The sequence below is a fragment of the Macrobrachium nipponense genome, chromosome 26 (genome assembly GCF_015104395.2).
Source record: "Macrobrachium nipponense isolate FS-2020 chromosome 26, ASM1510439v2, whole genome shotgun sequence".
NCBI lineage: Eukaryota > Metazoa > Arthropoda > Malacostraca > Decapoda > Palaemonidae > Macrobrachium > Macrobrachium nipponense.
The window spans coordinates 23,764,419-23,782,110 of NC_087215.1; the positions used below are offsets into that span (position 1 = coordinate 23,764,419).

General features: G+C 37.1%; 1 protein-coding gene across 10 annotated transcripts in view; it reads right to left on the minus strand.

The window, feature by feature from the left end:
* LOC135200070 (protein glass-like) overlaps nucleotides 1-17,692 on the minus strand; it is a 1,678,662-nt gene that overhangs the window by 694,164 nt on the left and 966,806 nt on the right. For all 10 annotated transcript variants that reach the window (XM_064228352.1, XM_064228351.1, XM_064228350.1 and 7 more), the window contains one exon: nucleotides 6,749-7,309. In XM_064228352.1, coding sequence (XP_064084422.1) covers nucleotides 6,749-7,288 — 540 coding nt within the window. In that variant the 5' untranslated portion in view covers nucleotides 7,289-7,309. The remainder of the gene's footprint in view (nucleotides 1-6,748; nucleotides 7,310-17,692) is intronic.

Below are 17,692 nucleotides of genomic sequence, written 5' to 3' on the forward strand. Positions count from 1 at the left end.
CGGTGTTCTACTGGCGAGCTTCGCCACCGAAACATGCACGCACTTGCACTCACACACACACACACACACACACACGCACACACGCACAAACACACATACTGGTAGGGCCGCCAGCCAGCCGTTTCATAGAATGACCAATAGGTGAAGATCTCGGCGCGGAAATATGAATGACGTCAAGAAGTTGTTTCTCTTTCCTCAAAAAGCGACGACTTTCGACGGCGGAAAACGATTAAAGACAAACCTTACAAAACGTTTGTATATCCATCCCGAAAACGGGATTTTGAAAGAAAAAGGTTAGCAACACACTAGGTAAAAAGAAAAAAAGAAAGAAAAAAAAAAGGAGGAAGCAAAATGTAAAAAGTCAAAAAGGGGCAGTTCAAGTTATTTCGAATATTTCCCAATCAAAGAGGGGGTTAGAATAGCCTGTATATATAGATGTTTCTGACTTCACTCACTCCCTCTCTCACTTACAGCCGTGTGGCCCCAACAGGCAGAAAGAAATATTCGGGGATTTTTCTGGCTAAAACTATGGCGGCTCCGCGCTATATATCTCTATCTCTCTCTTCCATTGTTTTGGTTTCCGCAGTATGGCGGCCTATTGGCGTTCCAAAGGTTAGTGCTCTGTTTTGGGAAGTAAGGCTAAAAACCGGTGGTTGATATGTCCTCATCGTTTGCTCTGGAATTCGACGAGGCAGAAATGGGGAAACTCCTGACAAAATAGGATTACGATTCCTGGCTCTTGGACGACTATTGTCCCGACGCTCTCTCAAAATGCCCGTCATTTCTTATTCGCAGCCTGTCGTCCCAAGCCCATACCTCGCAAAAGTTGCCACCTGAGCTCAGCCTCACAAAATTCGATCTATTTCCCCTTACGGACCGGTCTCAGAAACAAGACTGCTATTATGCTGCAGAAACCTCAAAGAAGCAGCAGCAGCAGCAGCAACAGTTGCAGCAACAATAAGGATATCCATTTGAAGTTTGAAAAAAGTAAAATAAGGATGTATCAACATCTTTAAAGATTTGTAAATTATGACTCATTTTTTGAGTACTTTTGTTCATGAAGAGTAAGTGTATGAAGAGGGAAATTATGAGGTGAAAAAGCAATACGAATAATAAAATATTCACAGCAATAAAGCAATTTTCATTCTTACCAGTCATCGTTATCGTTAACCAGCCAGGTTCATTTTTATACTTTAAGCAAAACTGCTGAAGGCACCTTCCCACTGATATTGCATAAATCAAACAGAATAAGAGACCAGATTTTATTTGGAATTGCAAAAGTGGACGTATTTCCATTGCAACATTGCTTGAGTGCAGAACTGCAAATGTGACCAATGAAAAATATCTAACATTGTATCGCTGCTAATTTAACAAGTGAATAAATCTAGCATTTCAGAATAAACACAGCAACCAATGAACACATCCAACATTTTACCATAACAAGAAATCGTCATTGGCATTAAAGTAATGCTAATGTAACAAGCAAACAAAGCTCGATAAGGAGAGAAAGTAGAAAGGCAAGACCAAGCAGATAACTATTCAGAGATGAGTGAAAAACCTGAGCTGAATATAGAAAGAAAGGCAACTGCAAAAAAAAATAATGCAAGAACTTGTTCTTGCTTGCAAGCAGACACCTGAGCACAGAGACTGAAAGGAGGGCGAAACAGAGAGAGAGAGAGAGAGAGAGAGAGAAGAGAGAGAGAGAGAGAGAGAGAGAGAGAGAGAGAGGGGGGGGGGGGGCAAGGGGAATGGCGGACTTTCTCCACCGACTAGAATGAAGCTTAGGCTAGAGTATCTACCAACAAAAAGAGACAAGTCTCAAGTTCAAACGCAGTGAGATTTCCGATATATATAAGATGAAAAACACTGCTCAAATAAAATTAATAAACACAACAAGAGAAGACAGATATTAATAAAAGAATAAAAAAAATATAAAAAAAAGGCTTCATCGAAACAGAATGGCGACGTCAAAAGCATCACAAAAGAAAACTTCAAAGGTACCGTCGCAAGAACAGGATTGTTAATTTGCAATACAACGCTCCTTTTTTTCTTCTTCTTCCTAACCGTTCCCCGGACCCATTCCTACCCAGCACCACTCAAATTCATTAAGGCATTATACATCTCAGAGAGTAAAACGGTCTTTTACAAACTCTAATGATACTGAAATCTGATAATTATCGAGGTTTTATAACAAGTCATAATAGATTCTCATTAAGCGGGTCGTTTGTACGATTTGCTGACATTTCGTAAGTCCATGATAATCCCGATCATTACCATCGTAATTATCATTTCAATGGAAAAAAACAATGGCCTTTGCAATTGTGGTGAGGGCTTACTCTTTCTTGTCCCGGTGCTGTATTTAATTCGACTTAATAATATTCAGCATCGCGGGTAAAACCACGAGATCTAAGCCTATGATTACTAAAAGGAAATAAAAATGAGCCTCTTCCCCACCCCCTTCAGTTAGTTACATCATTTCAAATAACGAGTAAACAAAACACTCCGAATAATTCTGCTGAATACTAAGCATATCAACCTAATAAAATCCCTGTCCCAAACAAGACTGGCTAATTTTATGCCCAAAAAGTCTTCATGCCTTAGTCAACTGAGATGAAAACAAAAATGGTTATGATATCGTTTTGACGTAAAACCTGAAGTTATAGACCCTTTACAAAAGTTTATTTCAAATCAAGTTTGTTAAGCCTGGTCAGTTCATAGATACGAATAAATGTCCAGTAAACGCCTTTTATCCTTACCAATACAAAATAGAAGACGTGAATTAAAATGAGTGAGCTTATACACTAACTCACTTAAATATAAATTTCGATTTGAATGGGGATGGCCGGCAAACTAAGACTTCAATAAATTTTCCATTATGAATTCACGATCAGAAATTCGTTCGATCAATCTGCAGACATAACCTCACGTCTCCCGATCTACCTTCTATTAGTTAGGGGGTAAAAAAATTTGTCTCTCCAATTCTAAATGAATTCAATCAACAGGATAACATTCTAGCGATCTTCCAACAAGAGTAACAGAGAAAATCTCTCAGGAAAGCCTCTAGATGAGAATAGGCATCCAAACGAGATTTCAAGAAAACAGCAAAACAAAGGTCCTTAAGAGTCTACCTCAGCTGCTACAGCCAATAAATAAGCCTCGCTCTTGCAAATCATCCAACCGCTTATCCCCGAAAAGATATTTCGCGCTAGCGATACCTCACTCTGCTTGACTACAGGAATGCTTCGAGCGCTGTCGCTGACCGAAACAACCCCCTCTCCCCCTTTCCGCTACCCCCATCCATCCACTGCCCCTCTTGACCCTAAAAATCTTGCCCTTGGGTGAACACGCAAATACCCTTACGAAAATGCACGGTATGCGTTATAACGTCTTGTCTCACCTTAATGCTCTATAAAAATAGTAAGATCGACCAATAAATGCCATTTAGTGCAACTGCTGATATATGACACTTATCTTAAATCAAAAACATCACTCATAACAACGTCAAAAACATCACTAATAACAAAGTCATAATTATTGACAATACTGTAGTCTGTATTACGTTTTTAATCATCTGTCATCAAGTTAATTGGAGTTATTATGAATCCTGCTATCATAGAAACTAGTATTATCATTGCCCTTTCGCCATAACACCACCACCAAGAGAAATTAAGGGGAAGTGAGCCCAAGAACAGATTCATTCGAGCCAGTTTTTCGAAAGGAACACGAGGAGCCAATAATAAAGAAGAAATCAACGGCAATGATCAGACCCAAAATTAAAGATGCAGAGAGAGAGAGAGAGAGAGAGAGAGAGAGAGAGAGAGAGAGAGAGAGAGAAAAGAAAAGAAAAGAAAAGAAAAGAAAGAAAAAAAGGTCTACCCCACCATAATCGTTTTATTGCAATTCGGGCAACCTTTGCTGAATTCCTTTTTCCATTTTTTCTTTAATCGCTGCAACAAAATAAGAAAATATGGAACATGAAAATTGAGAAGGAAAATGAAACGAGGGGTAAAGGCCTTTGTGAAGAGAGGGAGAGCGGGAGAGAGAGAGAGAGAGAGAGAGAGAGAGAGAGAGAGAGAGAGAGAGAGAGAGACAGGAGGCTTGCAAGTGGATATTGCCGATTAAAACACAGGAGGCAAGCCAAAAAGGGGAGATGTAAGTGGGAGAATTAATGGAAAAAGGGAGAGTGAAAGGAGAGGATAGAAAAAAAGCAGGGGAGGAATCACAGAAAAGAATAACAATATAGAGACACAATAGATGGCGAATGAAACAGGGAGAAGCATAAGAAAAATAGTGCGAACACCGGAGGTGATGGAGAAGAGAAGAAAATGCGGAGAGGGGGAAACAAGCTCTAGCACACTGGCAAGAGGTAAAAGGAAATGGGGGATAAAAGTCCTAAAAGGGGTTGCAAAAGAAAAGACAGACACACGCACACACACACTCGCAAACACACATACACAGACACACTGAGACAGACAGACACATACACATGCACACACACAAGTTTGCTCCAAAAATGAAGGCTGTGCTATGGGGGTGGTGGTGGACGCCTGACCGGGGAAAACGACAGCTTAAAATTAAAAAAAAAAGAAAATAAAAAGAAGAATGGAGAAATAAAGAAGAAAATGGAGAGCAAGAGTGATATAAAAAAAATTTCATTCCAGAATCGAGTTTGAAATTGCCGGTAACTGACACAATTACAAAAATACGCAGAGAGGCATTTTGAAAGCCTTTGCAGAGATACACCTGGATAAAAACAGCAGGAGGGTGCTAACCCCCTTTCCAAGCTCTCTCTCACTCTCTCTCTCTCTCTCTCTCTCTCAGCAAGCAACCCCTAAACTTCCCCTTTCCCAGACATCCCCCTACCATCAACCCCTCTCTCCCCTGGTCCCTCATAGACAAGGCATATGGATCCTTTAGAAAAAAAAATAGTCGTTCCAGGAATCTTGGAAAACCAGTAACGTGCCAAGAATTGATTGACTAGGAGAGCACAATAGGGAGACTTGTTGTCCAGGGACTATATCTAGATATATTTCAGTTCTAGAGCAATTGTATGGCTTATAAAAAAAATAGAAGAGAAAGCCTAAGAAATGAGTTGCATTAAACACATCTACATAATTATAATATATATATATATATATATATATATATATATATATATATATATATATATATATATATATATATATATATACTATCATCATTCACATGCATATGCATATGTACATACACAAATATAGGAGGACTGAATTTCGAAGGGCACCTGACAACCTTAAATGTACCTAAGTATATGAAAAAGGTGTCTCATTGTTAGACGGAACTAAAAGAAAATTAATGGGAGCCCAAATGGCTTCGAGTTAGCAAGCAATTTCTGTGAAAGAATCCCTTAAAATCAAGATGAAAATAACAAGAGATATCTTGGCAGTAATTTATATTTAAGAGAACTTCTAACACCCATCTTCTATCTCTACCCTTTTTTTTTCTTTTTTATCTTGATGCATCGCCTCCTCAATCTGTCAGGAGAGGAGACTTGCATTGGGAAATTTATCTGCATCTATAAATCACCTGTTGGGGAAATGTGCAGGAGTGTAAATATAGAAGAGACCTCTACAGAATTAGTGCTGCCGTGTCATTTACATCACCCAGAATATCTTACAAGGGAGAATATAAAAGGCCAGCAAAAAGAGTAAGAAGAGATAAATAGTCCTTACAAGTGTGCTTTTAAATTCCTTGTCGAGAATAAGATGAGAAATTATTTGTTCAGTATCAAGAACTCGAAATTGACTCAAAACCACAGGTTAAAATTTCGGACTGAGAATGATCGCAAGTTTGCAAAACTATTAAAGAACAGTTTTTTAAATGAAAGGCTAAAATGCAAACGTCATTTAATGAAGTAACTGAAATACGATGGCTAACTGATTTAAAGAACAAATACGTTGTCATCATACAGATGAAACTCCTCTTCATAGACATAAATCCGATTCAACAACAGCCTTTTCACCCAAGGCGCCATGAAGAACACGAACCCCCACCGAGATAGGAAACCGATGCTGATCGCCCGGAGATGTACACGGATGCTCAAATGACGGGAGATGCCGTCAAAGAGAATTCTGTCAGTACTTGGTACTTTTTCGCTGTTTCACAAAATACCCAAGAGTAAACAATGCCAAGTGGGCTCTTAAATCTCCTGAGGGAGGCAGTTATTTAAGACAGAATTTGAAGACACTTCTTCTTGGAGGTAAAAACATCTCGAAGTCTCTCCCTGAAATATGTGGAATAAAAGACCAGCTCTAAAGTGTGTGAGCCAACAAAACATATTGAGAACCTAGACGAGTAAGCAAAAGTTATCTGGTGGCAGCAACTCGTTCGGGTGTCGAGATACAAAGATATCATCGTGGAGATAACTGGAGGAAGACCTCAAGAATATCCACCAAACCTTGCATAGTCAAAAATATGAGACCACACGCGAGCTTCATAATACATGCAAAAGAGTATCTCTGCTCACTGGCAGTGAAAACACCAACTTATCCCACGGAGAGATTTAAGCTATGGGGTAAAATGAAAGTGAATGACTGGGCGGAACAAATTTAACATCAACCAAGAGGGTAATTTAAGAGGCTTTCAATGATAACCTTCAGACGCCAGTGATACAAACAGGAACTAAACCTTACTGGAGTTAGTAAAAGTGAGATAACCTTTGTTTTCACTTTATGGTCAGAGAAGGCAACTTAAAGCAATCTGTTCTACTTACCATCTTCTGCACTTCTTGGTTGGGCGTGTGGATGGGCGAGGGCGAGTGCGGAGGCTGGGGGTGGTGTGTGGGCGGCTGTGAGTGATGCGGAGGCGCGGCAGCCAGCGATTCCCTATGAAGACTAGAGCTGTTACTCAACCCTTGAGTGAGGTGGGAGAGCATAGCTGGTAAGTGCGAGGTCGTGTCCATAGGCGCGGCTGCAGACGGAGGCGTGTGCGGGGTCGCTGACGTTAAACCTGACGAGGACGACATAGCCGCCGCCGCGGAGGAAACGGCAGCTGCCATCGCTGCCACGGCCTGAGATGCAGCGGCTACCGACGCAGGAGGAAGAGGGGGCGTATTGGATGGCGTCGGTTTCTTCATTTCTATGTCGTCGTTGACAGGTGTCGAGTGAGGTGGAGGTTCGGAGCCTAAGCCTAAAGGCCCTCCTCCTCCTCCACCTCCACCTCCCCCTCCTCCTCCACCCCCTCCTCCAACAGATCCTGGTAAAGGTCCTCCTCCACTTCCAGGTAGTCCTCCTCCTCCCCCACCTCCCCACATCTTTTCTACTGTGCGGTAGAGCTGTGGAATAAAAAGAAAATGGGCATTAGACACAAATGACAAGATTCTCTTTGCTGTGTATTAGAATTTAAGGTGATAGTTGTTAATATGGAGATTATTTTCTTGCAGAGACTTCATCAACTACATCAAAACTAACTGGAATCATAATTCTGGGGAAAATCATCTCACTACTAAAACAAAGTAATAACAATAAAAATAACAATATAACAAACCGGCAACAACTCAAAGGAAACTGCCAAGAAAGATTTTACAGTTAAGGACATTAACTATTTTCTTTCCAAGAGACACAAGGAATATAAACATAGCAAAACATGCACAGAAATTTTATAACGGACCTCACAAAGAAGATACTGATGTCAGCTGCTATTTCTGTACAGAAATGTCTACACAGCTTGAAGATTAATGCTCTCACACATATTCAATATATATATATATATATATATATATATATATATATATATTATATATACTATATGTATTATATATATATATATATATATATATAGATGTAATATATATATATATATATATATATATATATATATACATATACACACTCATATATGTACGTATATATAAATATTCTCACAATTATTCAGTTAAGTCGTTCATCATATGTATATATATATATATATATATATATATAATATATATGTATTATATATATATATATATATATATACATATATAATATATTTTTATTATAAATATATATATATATATATATACATATGATGAACGAACTACTGAATAATTGAGAATATTTATATATACGTAACATATATGAGTAGTTTGTATGTTTGTACACACACATACACACACACATACACGACACACACACACACACACACCACACACACACACACACACACATATATATATATATATATATATATATATATATTATATATATATACATATAGAATTTGTTTTGTATACATGCATATTATTACATTAATGTACTTATATTTTTTTCATTTGCATAATTTACGCAAAGATACGTTAATATGAATAAACATGTAAACACTTAAAATTATGTAGTCTATACGATGAAACGATCTACTGTTATCTAATCACAGACTGTGCGTTCCTCCTACAAATTATCCTTAAAAGCATCAGACAATGCTCTGTACATCTGGTTCCTCAACCTATCCCTCACATCGTTCCTTTCCTCAGCAATGAAAGAGCATTTCAACACTTAACTTGATATTCAAATAAGGCGTTAAGAACACTGAAACGCGATACGCTCATTATTACCCAGTGTGCAGCCATCAACCTCGATGTGAACACATCCGTCATGTATCATATGAACGCTGCCGTCAACGCTTACACGAACGTAGCCGTCATCTTCTACATGAACACCACCGTCATTGACGAAATGAACACTATCATCATCTTATACTGTAGCTGAACACAACCGTCAAATGTTCATTGAACCCTAGCGTCATTTACTTAACGAATTCATTGCCATGCACCGTATGAACACCTCATATCATATGCAATATGAACGCCACCATCATTTGCTTTATGGAAGGCTATTGTAAGCAAAATGAACGACACCAACCTTTTCTATTTGATTAAAATGCTATCATGCATACTGTAAGCGCAACAGTTATATTTTACAATATATGGTATCATGCTTAATGCAAATGAACGATACCGTCATTTGCTATGGGAGCGCCACCGTCACTTTGCTAAAAGAACGCTACATTTTTTTGCTACAAGAACGCCGCCACCATCATCTGCTATATGAACGCAACGATCCTTATTAAACGAACGCCACCGCCAAGAACTGCACTAAAAGCATCACTTCCGCGCTGCACTGACGAACCAGGAGCACCGTTCATTCCCTCCGACGAAAGTGGCTTCTCGCCCGATGACAAAGCTCATAAAACAAATGACATCTGCATTGTAACGAAGACCATACAAGCAACCTGTTTTCAAAGCAATTACGCCGAGGAACGCGATGGCATCCATTTCAAGATCCATAAAATACAACAAAAGGCAGACGATTATGGGGATTGGGGGGAGGGTGGGGAAGTGGAGTTAGGTGTGTTGCATCACGAGGAAGGGAATAAATAAGCAGACGAGAGTAAACAAATTAATCTAGAGTCAAACAAGCGAATAACACAAATGGCTTTTAAGCGAAGGAGAGATAGAAACAAGCCACGAATTCGCAACAAAGTTCGACTGTCCGTGCCAAGTAATATAGCAGCGAGGAGATAAAATGAATAAACACAGCCCATAAGCGTTAAATAAGGATCCCACACAGACGCTCTGATAAAGGAAAAGCCAAGTTCTCTATGGACAAGCTCTCTCCAAAATACAAGGGGAAATCTAAGAACTTGCGGAGTTTTATATCTGATGATGTAACAAGAGAATAAATAAAACAAAAAACGAAATGCAAAGAAAAAAATATGGTGAACTGCTACATGATTACATAATCCAGAAGCGTATATGAAACGTAATAGTGATCGAAGTAATTAAGGAGTTAAAATTAATATGGTATAAAAAATTAACATTATCAATTCCACCAACGAATAAACTGATCGCTTAGTAATTAATAAAATCACCTTTAAGCTGTCCCAAAAGACAGTGCCGACGTTCATCACCAATTACATTTACCTAGAAGCAAATAACAAAATAATAATAAACGAGAGAAAGAAACAAATGAAAAGAGCGCCAATGAAACCTCCGAATGGAATGGCTTCTAAACGGGCCGCAAGCCAAAAAGCAACGCTTATAAATATGCTTATCATTAAGAGTTCTCGTCTTTTCTTCTCTTTTTCTTAACAGTGAGAAACGCGTCTTCCTGATGGGGTAGATGGTGATCGCTTTGCACTCAAGGAGGAACAAGGCTGACGACTATACCGCCTCCCGCCCCACCTCACGCCTCTCCCCACACCACCCCATCTTACGTAGGGTCTGGGGGAGGGTTTAGATACTTGCATAGCATCGTCCTTGCCGGGAATTAGGAGATAAAATGTAGAGAGAAAGGAAAAGCTAAGAATGAAGTTTAGGGGGTTAGAGAGAAAAATGAGGAAAATTATGATTGGGTGAAAAATAGAACAGAGGAAATGGGATATGGATACCACGCACAATATACGAAAATTACTTTTAATAAAAAATCACCATCTATAAAAGAATAATTACTATTAATAAAATATTCATAATTCATTATGAACACAGTTTAATAGAACTAATAAATAAATTTTAGAGAACAGACTTGTTATTAGAAAAAAAGAAAATAAGATAAAAACAATAACTAACGTGAATAACAAGTAACGCTAGATGCAATTAAACAATGGTTAATTTAGCACTATACGCACAATATACAAAGTCTTTTACGCGGGAATTTACACACTTGCAATCACACAAAGTCACGCACAATGCACACAACAGCGGGGCGGCATGAGGTGGCATTGCATTAAAAATAGTGAGGTCCCTTCAGCCAGTCCATAAATTCAAGAGCGGTCCCTAGCCGATCGGACGAGGCAGGTTTATTGTTTGAGGTGGTCTCAAACGTCGCCACCACAATTGCACAGGTTTATGGAAACGTCCGATTCGAAGCATCTGAGAAATTACCAAAGGAAAGCGGGAGCGGTTAAAGAGACTGAAGGAAATGAGATTCAAAGAGGTATCTATAAACAATACTTTACCGATGAAAATAAATCTTAAAAGATTTCAATGAATGCTGCGGTAACTTGAACAGCAACGCACAATAATGATTTACTGTTAAACGAGAACTAAAAAGGATAACAGCAAACAGGAAAAATAAACAAAAATGGAAATTCTAAAGATAGAAAAATAAACAGGAAAACAAACTACGCCGACATTTACAGATACAGATCTCCTATGAAGTGTGAATCTCGACTCACGATCACATTCTTCGCAGTGCTACACACCTCGTATCTTTGAGCGTCTTTTTCAGGTGCGTGTGGTCCACCTGGGTGTAGTAGACACGGCACAAATACACAGTCATCAACGTCCCAAGGTACCGGGCGGCCTTATATTCCCGTGAAAGCGGCACATTGGTTTTGTTGCTTGGCTGCAGCGTTCATCGCTTTATTTACATAATAATGGATCTACTCTTCTTTACATATTTACAAACTTGAAAGAATTTTAGGTACATTTCATACTTATCGATTATCCTGAATGCCCCAGACCAGTATTACATTACCGACGTCGCATATGCTAAAAGCTTTGCTTCATTATTTACGGCTTAGGAAGATGATGTATTCACATAAATAACAACGACAACAACAACAACAACAACAATAATAATAATAATAATAACAATAATAATAATAATAATAAAAATAATAATAATAAAATATACAAAACATACAGCCAGAACCCTTCCCATAATAAAGCATTTTAATAAAAAACCAAATACAATATAAACTTTAACTACATTACGAACATTCATAATGCGCTTCACAAAACATGTCTGGCAGGCTTTACTTTAAAGTACTAAACAGGAATGTCTTCTGATATCATTATACAGACAACCTATAAAAAAAACTAAGCATCGTAAGCTCTCCAATAAGAGGCGTAATTTTGAGGACCTTAGTTAAGTGTTGGAAAAGATTCTACTTTATTGTATATAAATCAAATAAAAATATTTGAAGTCCTAATCGACGCCAAATGCCTCTGTGGAGCAGATATTAGTATATGCTCCCATGTCATGGATATTAAGTGAAAAATGTGACATTATAAACAAACGTGGTCTGAAAGCTTTCCATGTTTGCAAAATAAACCGATTAAAAGTTTAACAAAATAAACAAAATTCTATGGGTCCGTGTAAAAAACATTATTACCCTTTTACAAAAAAAAAAAGAAAAAAAAAAAAGAAAAGAAAGCAGAAACTTCCATTTTTAGACGAAAATTAAATTCCATGCAAAATCACAATTCTGTAACCGATAGGATCTACAAGACGAATAAAAACAGCCGGTTAACCTCTCGGGCACGATGTTTTTTGTCCGAATTTCCAGCAGGATCACAACTTTCCTGTAAAACCAGAGGGAAAAAGCCCCCATCCCTTTTTCTCTCTCTTCAACCATGAAATTGTCTTCTCATGGCTTCAGTTTCTATGTCCTCTCCAGAGGATACTTCCAAGGCTGCAGCAGCAGGAGCAGCAGGGAACTTCGACCAAAGGCTGTTTTGGCTGTGCCTGAAGCCGCGTCGGGATATGCCGTCCGTGGTAATGCAGCGTGAACAACATGCGCCTGCACATTTTAAAACAAATCCTCCTTTTTTTCTAGCCTGCATAATAGCAAATACGGGATGGAAACCATCTTTGTTGTTAACTTCTGTATGTTGCGATTGTTTTTTTTTTTTCATTCAAGAACTTTTCACAATAAGTAAACAATCTAAAGAATTAATTTAGTTAATGTTCAAGTTAACTGAATGATAGATAATACTTTACCAAGTGTCATTATTTCCAAGGTGTGAGATATACTGTATTGTGATTTCTAGTACCTTTGACTGTAGTAAATCGTTTACATTCAGAAAACTAAAGAAGAGAGGTTATAAGAATTAATTATCTTTCCATATTTCGCAGCTTTTGAAATGAGCGTCTATCGAATTACAGATAATTTCTTTATATCTATACCTAGTGTCGAAGGTACAGTCTAACAGAGTACAGACATTGGCCAAACTGACGAATGACCTGAATCACGGTTCATTATTCGAATACTTATAACCTGTAAATAAAAGATACCCACCGATCACAAATATCCATAATGACCAAACCTTACAAATTTAATTCAAGCAAAATTCCTAGAAATTATTCACTCTTATTATGAATGAGGGAAAAAATATCATTATGATTTCAATTCGAACCATCTAGCGAGAATTTACCGAGCAATTTTCCTCGGGACCTAATTCACATAAATAAAGAAACTGTCACAGAACCAAGAAAGGCTATTGTAGCCAACTCTTCCTTATGGGAGTGTGGCGAGAAAGCTTAACAATGGCCATTCATTTATGGAAACCATTTGCTGGTGCCGAATTAAGAAGTCTTTTTTTTATTTCTTTTGTTCTTCTCAAGCGCAGTTCATTTCCTTGTGCATGGTTGCTTGAGGTGTTTGACAATTTGCCAGCCTCTTCTGCTCTCTCTCTCTCTCTCTCTCTCCTCTCTCTCTCTCTCTCTCTCTCTCTCTCTCTCTCTCTCATATACTCGAACACAAACACTTTCTCTTTCTCTTTTAGTTTTTATGTCTGCATGACTGCCAGGGAACTCACGCCCTGCCAGGTCATGTCAGTCTGTAAATAATAAAAGTCAAGGCCCGAGCGTGTTAAAGAGGATTCATTTTGGCTCACGTTCATCTACAGATGCATCTATATCTACTACCCTTCCTGATTTACATCTGCCTATGCCACACCCAGCCTAGGGGGATATTGCTTGTGTGTGTGATACACTCCTTAGTTACAGGATGTTAAAAGTATTCTGTCAAGTATTTCAATACCCAAATCAATCCCAACAACTCCAGCTGCTCGCTGTCTATGACCTCGGTTGATGAAACGTTAGTTTATATACATACATACATACATACATACATACATACATATATATCTATCTATATAATGTGTACTATGTATGTATGTATTATTCAACCGATCAATCACTCAATACCAGCTGTTATCGAGGAAGAGCTGATTCCAAGAAATACGGACAGAAATCTTAAAATTGAATATGATTAAAATCAGTAAAAGGAATGGAAATTTCCTTAAATACCCTTGAATAGAAATAATTCACTTTCCTCAAGTATCAGTAAAAAAGGGGAAATGCGGAATATTGCGTAACCTTAATAAAAAAAAAAATCAGGAAAAGACACAAAATAATTGCCATCCGATATGTGTTCCTCATATTATATTACATCGAACAGCAAAAGAGGGTAAAAAAGGAAAAGTAATACGCGGCAGGATAAATCAAGGCTGTTCTCGCATTGTGTATCGTCTCTAAAAGTCGATTTATAATGAATGTCATCCATTACCTGCCAAATGCATCCACACAAAAGCCAACGAAAACAAAGCAAAAACTAGCATTTGACTCTCTGAGAGACATGAAGCATTTTGGGAATGAAACGATCTTTATATAATGGATTCGACTTGTTGAAGTTAGGGCTCATTTAAAATATAAGATACGGTTATCAAAGTTTATCTAAACAACGATATAAATAACTTAAAAACTTCATATTGAAACGCCAAATGCGCCACATATATATTATATATATATATAATACATATTTATATATAATATATATTTATAATATATAAATTATATATATATATATATATATACATATTAATAATACATATATATATAATATTATATATATATATAAAATATATATTATATACATATATATACATTATATAATATATATATATATATATTATATATATATATATAATATATAATAAATATATATATATACATAATATATATATATAATATATTATAATATATAATATATATTATATATATTATTATAATATATATATATAATAATAAATGCTTATCACGAAATTCATTAGTCTTACTTTTCCCTGTCTTTGCGAAATTTCCTCTAATGAAATATCACTCCGACCAGATCTTCAACATTTTCATCTCTCTGAACGCCATTTTCCTCACACTTGCTACCAAATACCTTTACTTGATCGCCTAGAATCGCGAACTCTCAATATTTTAGGGATTTTAGTTTGCACCTCATATTGATCCGCAAATATCTGCGGTAAACACATACTTCCAGTCTCCCCGTTCCCATTCTACAACACTGAACAAAAAGTCTTGGCACACCTTAGGTGAACGAAGAATCTGTACCACGGATTTTTTTTTCTTTCGTCTTCAGTGAGAAGGATTCGGAGACTGCATATTCTTGATACACCTTATTTAGAGATGGAACAATGTCTTGTAACACCTTATTTTTGTGTTTTATAGACTTCTAAATGCATATTTCTGCCGTTAATCTTCCTTCTAGTACAATTCATTATTATTTTTTTTTTTTTTTTTTTTTTTTTTTGGTGGTTTCATATGCCAATTTGTGCGGTTTACAGTCAGGCTCATATGGCACCTTTATCCAAAGTCTTTTCTAGCACCTTTATTTCTTTTCCATGGCATCTTATGTCTATCTTTCGCCTTTTACCATTTTATTCCTCTTATACCGACGTATTGAGTGCATCTTCTCAATAATCCTTTTCTTCGCTTATTAAGCGTCTCTCCGAGCGCCTTCTTTAATTCATCTAGCCTATTATGAACCCTATTTACGTGTTGTACCCCTTCTCTTCCGGAACCTTATTCATTCAGTTTAACTAATCTCTTTTATCACCTAATTTACGTGGTACATCGACAGTTGAAAAAAAATGTCTCATCTCATCTCTGACCAAATCCAGTCATTACCCAGTTACAGAACTTCATAAAACATCTGCCTCATTTATTCCTCCATGCATCCTTAATTTTGTCCAACCAATTCCGCCCCCCTAACCCCCCCCCCCCCCCCCCATTTCACAGCCACCCTCCCCTTCCAATCTCCCAAAGGGTTGCGAAGCTCAAATAGTGAATTACCTCCCGTCTAAACGTACCTCTATCCTCTTTTTGCAATTTTGATCCCCAAAATAAAAATCAGATCGTGTTGCACTCTGTTTCTGTGATCATCAGATGCTTCTATATTGATGCATCACTATTAAGCACCATTTGCGAGCCAGTCTTGGGTGAGGTATCGTAATTTGTTATTATAAGATGCAATACATCATCCGTGGATTATATAAAGTTTCGTATCTACTGTTTGTGTGGTATAAGGTGTCATATTGACAGTTTGGATGATGTAAGGTGTTGACTATTCTTTTTGTATGAAGTACAGTGCTGTACATACATTTCAAAGTTGCTGTATAGATAAGGAATTGCGCATACACTTTATACAATTTATGATGTAAGGAGCTGCGCATACACACTGTATGATTTATGGTGTATGGAGCTGCACATACACTGTATAATTTATGGTGCAATTAACTGTGCACACGCGTTGTATGATTTATGGCTTAAGGAGCTACGCATACCCTTTGCATGATTTATCACGTAGAGAACAGAACATATGCACTGCATGATAAGAGGCAAATACAAACACTGAGTATAGCATAAGATTAACTGGATTAATCTTTCTTGTTTATAGGTCGCTATGGTATAAGGCTCAGGAACAGTGCACGGTCAAGAGGACGTTTCAAGGAAGCATGGATCTTTTTGCATGACATTCGAAGGTTACAGCAAGGTCAGGTTAAGTCAAGCCTGAAAGAGGGATTGAAATTGATAGTCCTGTGAGTTTTATATTTTCTTTCCTTGGCAGATTCCAAGCGGATTCTGCAGAACGAGCAATCAAGAATCCCTCTGCATTTAAAGTTTACCTTTAACAAAATTGGAAGAGTGGCACGCCGCCTGTTTAGGCACTGTGATTAAATGACCTTCGCATGTACTAATAAGACACAAAAATTTCAAATGCTTCTCGATAATATGTTATACCTGTAAATATCCTAAAGCGATTATAACGAACAAATTTCCATACTAGTTGATTCTTCGGATCTTCTCTCTCTCATCCTCTCATATATACATTATGTCTATTTATCTATTTATTTATTTACTATATCTATTTATTTATTTACCATATTCTAAAGCGCTTCAAGTAAACTTGGGAATGTCCTGATTACTTAAAAAATACAGTAAGTTTTACATAAAATCACTATTGAGTTCATAAAATCTTCTGCATGCACATTCTATCTTATGCATTAAAGAATCTGGCGTTATAATGAGCCTCAAAAAGAACCAGTGCATCTGCATAGTTTTAATATTTTTGTGATGTGCAGATATGATTAAATTTCGCATTTCTCTTCGGTGCAAATTTTCTTTCAATAAAATTCAGTGCAGGCGATTCAAAGTTAGAAAAAAATGTACAGGCAAAACAAAACACACATGTAGGTATCATATATATATATAATATATATATATATATATATATATATATATACATATATTAATTTGATATTTAGATAAATGGATGTAGATATCCTTCTCCCAGGAACAACACGATGACTTCAAAACATGAAGCCTTTGCCCCAGCCACCAGAGAATCCGACCGGGGACATTTCCCTTGAGAGTGATAGGATGTAATAGTGAATACTATACTGAATATTATAGAAAGTATTACCTAGCGTGGCTGGACATCTCCTTACTCTAAAAATGGAGCATTTTAGGTACTGTGTGAAATAATTACGCACCTAAATGATTAATTACGAAGATTTTCCACTGGATGTTTTCCATATGAAATTTAAAATTCAGCAACTTTTTTTTTATCTTTTTTCATGAACTGGAAATAAAGTTATATATCATCT